Raw genomic sequence first — 6,103 nt, forward strand, 5'->3', positions numbered from 1 at the left:
CAAAGTCATGGAGAAAATCTATGTGGCTGCTAGGAGTTGAAAATGACCTGATGGCACATAACAAATCAATCAGTGATTGACTTTACTTGAATTACTAGAAAATAGCCAGCCTTTGTAAGAGAACTGGGAAGAAAAGGCTGGGCATGCTGATTGACAGAGGTAGAAAGACAAAGCTCAGTCAGTTGCAATGTGTTATTCTTTGTGTGTGTGCAGTCTCTGGCATTTGTCTAATTTCAGCCTGACCTTTTAGAGAGCTTAATACAGAGGTCATAATACAGAGGTCATAGGATCGGGTTTGATCAGAAAGTGGTTTCCTATATATACAACTTCTCAAGTGCTGTTTAGGCAATCATTCAGATTAAAAGAAAGAAAAGGGCAGGGATTATCAAGTCCACTGGCCTTACCGCCACACCGTCCCTAGTACTGTGGGCAGCCTTCATGGGTACAGCTGAACACAGACAGGCTCCCACCTGAATTATTTGTACCTGCCATCGTGGACTCACATAGAGAAGGCAAGACAATTATTTTGCCATGGAAAACAAACATCACCGCTTTTGTGAGACATTTACAAAGATGGGGAAGTTGAGTTCATGTGAATCTTTGCAAACAGTCTGAAGAAACAGACCCCTTCTTGCTCTTGACTGCAAAGATGACTCAAATTTCATTTCCTCTTCCCCCTTCCCCCCATAACAGTAGTCACAAATCTTTTCAAGCCTTTTTAAAATGTACACACCTTTTTAAATACCTGTAATTTCTTTAAAAAAAAAAAAGCAATGAACGTCTTCCATAATGCTTTCTGTTTCCTGCCACACTGACTTCCAGATTTTAATGTATCAGTCCTTGGGGATAATTGAAAAGAGTATACAGATACCGAGGCAGGCAGTAGCAATTTTTAAAATAGTATTCAATCCCCAAGAATGAATTGTACAACACTAACATTTTGGTACCTGCAAAAGTCAGACTTGTTTCTCCTATCCCACCTATATTCCAAAGAAAAAATTGTAGTAACTACTAGTTGTAAACACAGTTGTAAACTTTCAAATAAGAGAACAGTGCAACAGTTACTGAGCACTCGATAAGGCCATGACATGCATATGTTTTGTGTGAAGCTGAGCATATAGCTGTGAGAGTCCACATGAAATAAACGAGAAGCCCTAAGATCTGGATGTTTGCCATCTTCTCCTCTCTCACTTTTCAGTGTTTGTTCTGAAGACTTTTCCTTTATGTTTCCAAATGCTCCTAATGTTTAATGACATGTAGCCTCATGGGCTGAACAATGATTACTGCTTTTCAGTGGCCACATTTCAACTGGTGTAATGGTTGAAGTGCTGGCCTAGAAACCAGGAGACTGTGAGTTCTAGTCCTCCCTTGGGCATGAAAGCCAGGTAGGTGACTTTGGGGCAGTCACTCTCTGTCAGCCCACCCACATCACAGGGAGGTTGTTATGTGGAAAACAAGAGGTGGGAGCATTAGGTTTGCAATTAGGTTGCCATGTGGAATTGAGCAAAGTCAAAGTGGAATAAAACACATTTGCAATTTTCTTGGCAACACTACATTGCAAGCCATTGCATGTCATTGACTTCCATGGGTGTGTGCATGTTACTTCACAGTCCAAACTACGGCCTTCTGATTTCCTGATGGTCTCTCACCCAAATATCAACCAGACCTGACTCTGATTAGCTTGTAGACAAGGTTGGCCAAATAATTGGCACTGCTGAGGTACTGCTATCTTAATTGTGCTTTGATATTTTTACATTTTGATTGTATTGCTGTTTTTTTCCCCTAAAAAAAATTAAATATTTCTCAGAAAAGTGAGATTCCTATCAATCATCCTTATCCTTATGGCCACCATTTAGTCTGAGTTTTAAAAAGTCCAAACACTCTACTAATTCAGAGTAAACTGAGCACAAGTTACCTTTTGAAATTCTCCATCAAATTTGTGGGCAATAAACTTGGATAAATTTTAAAGAAAGAAAGATGGATGGAATTAGGGAGAGAATGGGAGCAATGCAATGCTTACAATAGGCACACATGTATATGCAAAGGTTACCAGAGTTCCTTTCAGACGTTCCAGAAGCGATTGGCAAATGGCAGGCATGTGCGTACCTGCTCCTCCCTTTCCTATAACGTCTGGAAGAATCTCACTAGTTTGCAGAGGCAAGTATCCCTCAGGGAGGTTCAGCACCGCTCCCCGCCGCGGGTGCCATAATCTGCTGACTCGGCGGAATCGTTTCGCCTCGTTTGGTTGTTTTCCTTCTGCATTTTATTTTCGTTCCACGAAAAATTTACGCACCCCCCTGGACCGTGTGAACGGTCCCGCGCCGAGGCAGGCTCTCTGGGTGGGCCCATCCTGAGTCACCCTCGAGCGCTCTTCCTTGCCGTGGCAGCCGCGCCACTTCGGGGAGGCATAAAAAGCCTGCGGCGGGGGCTGAGGCGGCACCCCCGAGCGCCCTCCAGCCCCCGAGCGCAAGATGGGCCGCCAACTGCTCTGCGCGTCCTTTCTGCTTCTTTCCCTCCTCGTCGTTCTGGTGTCCTCGGCCGAGAACGCCTCGCCCACCCGGGGTAAGGTGGCTCCACCTTCGCGGTGGGCGAGCGAGCGAGCGGCGGGGAAGCGGAGGCGCGAGACCCGCTTTCGCTGGAACAGCGGCGGCCCCTTTCCCGCGTTTCTTTGCGCCGAGCGTAGGAAAGGCTTAGGGGTTGCCTAGCCGAGGAAAGAAACGCAATGAAACGATGAGCGGATGCTCCACCGACCGAGGCCGCTGACCTGTGTGAGCCTGCTGAGGGAGAAAAGCTTTTAAAAGGAAAAACTAGTCGAGCAGAATATCTTTTTTTTAAAATCAATAACAACAAAAAACATTGAATAGCTTCATTTTGTAATAATAATGCAATTAGACATAATGAGAAGAGTAAGAAAACCATGATGTAACGTTAGAGATTTCTCTGACTTTTTTCTTTCTTTCTTATTTACTTATCACTTTTCTTTTACTTTTCTTTCCTTTTTCTTTAAATTTTGTAATGTTTTTACTTTGCAAAAAACTTATTTAATATTTTTTTTTAAAAAAAAAGAAGAGCAAGAAGTTGAAAGGCAATGAGGTCATTTTAGATCTTGAAGTTACTGCTTCTTTTTTCACTGCATTTCTGTCCTGCCTGGATTGTCAGAACAGGTGGGAACTGCTAACCAACCATGGCTGAACTTGTAAAACCTAACCAGGGATGGCCTGGTTAGTACTTGGATCTGAAGCCCTCAGAAAATCCCAGGGCTATAAAACAAGACCCCTGAACAACACAAGGGTGAGCCATTTCCGTATCCTGTCAAGAAAGCCACTTGGAGGTGTCCACAGAGTCTGGGGAACTGGAGCTCAGCTTGAGGGAAGATTTTGTGGGCCTCCTCTCTTAGTGGCAGGGTGCCACATCCTTTGAATAGTGATTGACCCTTGGTATAGCCTAAGGGCTAATCAATAAACTTTGATTGATTGATTGACCCACTCTGTTGCATTTTGAAGGTCCTCCTCCTCACTGGAGGGCCCAGCCACCGCCTGCGTCTAACCCACATAGGCGGTCCCCGGGCTTAATGTGGTTGTGGCAATGGTTGTGGAGCTAGTTTGGATATATGTCTAGCATGTAAATCTATCCTGGTTTCTTTGTCTTCATAGTTGCCTCTGTGCCTGAGGAGCAAAGGTGTCAGTGTATCGGTGTGACCTCTGTGTTTATCCCATTTAAGACTATTTCTTCTGTACATTTAATTTCTCCCAGACCAGGTTGCAGTCGTCTTCAAGTCATGTAAGTGTCCTCCAACCTATTTCCCCTTCTTAAAAAGAGTGATGGTTTTATGAAAGTGGTTCACTCATCCAGCAATTTTCTGTGCCTTATCTGTCAGAGCCACCTTGAAGAATGGGAGGTCGGTCTGCCTGGATTCAGAAGCCAGATGGGTCAAGGTCATTATCCGTGTCATGATGAGCAAGGTATCTATCTTGAGCATTCAGGGGAAGTGAATGGACCTAAAGAACACTTCTAAAATAAAACGAGTGCTACTAGTTTTAATTGAAAACTGATACTTTACCTTCCAAATAAGGCTGAAAAATGCCCTTACAGCACTATGTGCTAGGGTGGCCTGAGGCACCAACTGAATTTGCTGTCAGAAATAGGGAGAAGTGGTCACAATAGTTTCCCTGATTTTGATTAAATCCAGGCCTACTGTACTTAGTTTTAGCTACTGAATTCTGTATTTTCTTTTATCCTGACTCTTGAGCCTTAATTTTTCTTAACTCATAAATCAATATTACCAGATCAAAGCAGATATATTTATAGTGAGATAACCGCCTAGCTAGAGCACTTCCTACAGATAATAAGAAGTTAATAAGTAATGCCAGTGGTCCTTTTGATTCCAGGCTGGCATTGGTGAGTATCGTTAGGAGCATGAGTTGAAGGAGATGGTAAAGAAAGTTCAGGTATGGTATTTACACTGCAACTGTCATGAATTATTCCAGATTCAGTGGTATTTAAACACAATAAATATATAAATGATGATATTAGGTAGTTGTGCATAAATTCATCCCTTGGCAGCATCTTATGCTTTCATCTCCAACATTTATATTTTGTTGTTTATCTCCACAGGCAAATGACTAACAAGCTATGGAAAATGGAAGTACTTAATGGAAGATGGGAAAGAGAAAGGAAAAAAATTGCTAGAAAATTGCATAGAAGAAGCAAGAGCTTTCTGCCTTTAATGATTTTAAAAGGAACTTTCAAACACTGCTTTCTTGCCTTTGTACTATCATACATTAAATGTATAGCATTTGAGTGTGTCTTTATCTTTCTTTTGGACGTTTTAATAACTACTCTGGTTTCTTTTGAATTGGGGAGAAAAACATAATTTAGTATCACAAAGAAGTACCATATACTTTATATCATTTCCCCCCTAATCTTAATTTGTTGTTTGAGTTTGATTAATTTCTAGGAAATAAATATACTAAATAAAAACTCAAAACCATATATTGACTGATACAAGGATCACGTCTTAATATGAAGTAATCAGGTAGGATAGGGATCTTGGGGATTAGGTGGTTAGTTAATAACATGATCAGTTCTGATGCAACTGCATTTGGAATACAGGTGATAGTTCTATCAAACATTCTCCAAAAGTTTATCAAAGAGCAAAAAGCTGCAAAGAAGTGTAATCAAGATAGTTCCTCTATTATGAAAACCTTTCCTTTAAAAAATAGAGTGGGGTTTGAATGGAGGCCTTGGAATGGGAAGAAGTGGAGGCAGAAGCGGGGGGGGGGGGGAGACAAATAGCAAATTGTACATGGACCCTTCTCCCTCAAATGACAGCAAAACGTATGGTATAACTGAACTGAGCTTTTTAAAAAGTGGATAGGTTAGGGACACTAAAATAGCAATTGTTAAAAAGTTGCCTCTGCTCAATTGTGAATCAAGAGTCCTGAGCATGCAAAGCAAATGTTCTAGCTATCACGCTACTGCAGTGCTTCTAGAGGAATAGTTGCAGATATTAGAGAACCACAGCTGGGAACATGCAAGAAAGAAACCTTTCTTTTAAAGCCAGTTACTGTGTGTACATATGTGTGCATTCTAATGCTTTCAATTGGCAGGTAGTGTGAAGTTTTTCAAAAAGTATATATGTTGAATAAGACCCACCCACATAAAACAGTTGGCAGTTGCATTCCTGGCATGCAGGTGAATTGTCCAGTGGCAGTCTGTGGTAGTGGGCAATCTAGACTAAACAACTGGCAAGCTGTGCCAAAGCTCGCCAATCTGCAGAAAGTTTTCTTAAACTGGCTTAGGGCCCAGCTGGCATCAGCATAGGACAGGGGCAAGTTAAGGGTGCAGTGGGGTAGTGCCCTTCTTTCCCAATCTTTGCTTGGTGCTTCAGCTTAAGCATATTTATCTTCAGGGCTAGGATTGAAGGTTGAAAGCTTCATGCAGCTTCACTTCCAAATAAAGGTGGGTGGACCTTTAACCTTCCATTAATCAAGACACATGGAGAGGTTTTTAAAAATGTTTTCTTTAAACCTCTCCTAACCAGATCTTCCAGTTCCCTCTCTCCTCAGTTCTACCTTTCCCCGGCATCTGAATTGGGAGGAGG

At 42.0% G+C, this 6,103-nt stretch overlaps 1 protein-coding gene across 1 annotated transcript; it reads left to right on the forward strand.

The window, feature by feature from the left end:
• Nucleotides 1–2,171: 2,171 nt before the first annotated feature.
• LOC107326627 (alveolar macrophage chemotactic factor-like) lies at nucleotides 2,172–4,857 on the forward strand. The gene is made up of 4 exons (XM_025176632.2): nucleotides 2,172–2,562; nucleotides 3,654–3,780; nucleotides 3,878–3,962; nucleotides 4,615–4,857. The coding sequence occupies exons 1-4, from the start codon at nucleotides 2,472–2,474 to the stop codon at nucleotides 4,624–4,626; spliced, it is 315 nt and encodes a 104-aa protein (XP_025032400.2). The 5' UTR covers nucleotides 2,172–2,471; the 3' UTR covers nucleotides 4,627–4,857.
• The last annotated feature ends 1,246 nt before the right edge of the window (nucleotides 4,858–6,103 follow it).

The sequence above is a fragment of the Python bivittatus genome, unplaced genomic scaffold (genome assembly GCF_059951505.1).
Source record: "Python bivittatus isolate LINGU-HERP-01145 unplaced genomic scaffold, Pbiv_v1 ctg000410_np1212, whole genome shotgun sequence".
Taxonomy (NCBI): Eukaryota; Metazoa; Chordata; class Lepidosauria; order Squamata; family Pythonidae; genus Python; species Python bivittatus.

Bases quoted from the DNA above. Each gene is read 5' to 3' on its own strand.
- LOC107326627 (XM_025176632.2), top strand. From the start codon at position 2,472: ATGGGCCGCCAACTGCTCTGCGCGTCCTTTCTGCTTCTTTCCCTCCTC. The intron at 2,563-3,653 runs GTAAGGTGGCTC...TTGTCTTCATAG, and splicing joins GAACGCCTCGCCCACCCGGG to TTGCCTCTGTGCCTGAGGAG. The intron at 3,781-3,877 runs GTAAGTGTCCTC...CTTATCTGTCAG, and splicing joins TGCAGTCGTCTTCAAGTCAT to AGCCACCTTGAAGAATGGGA.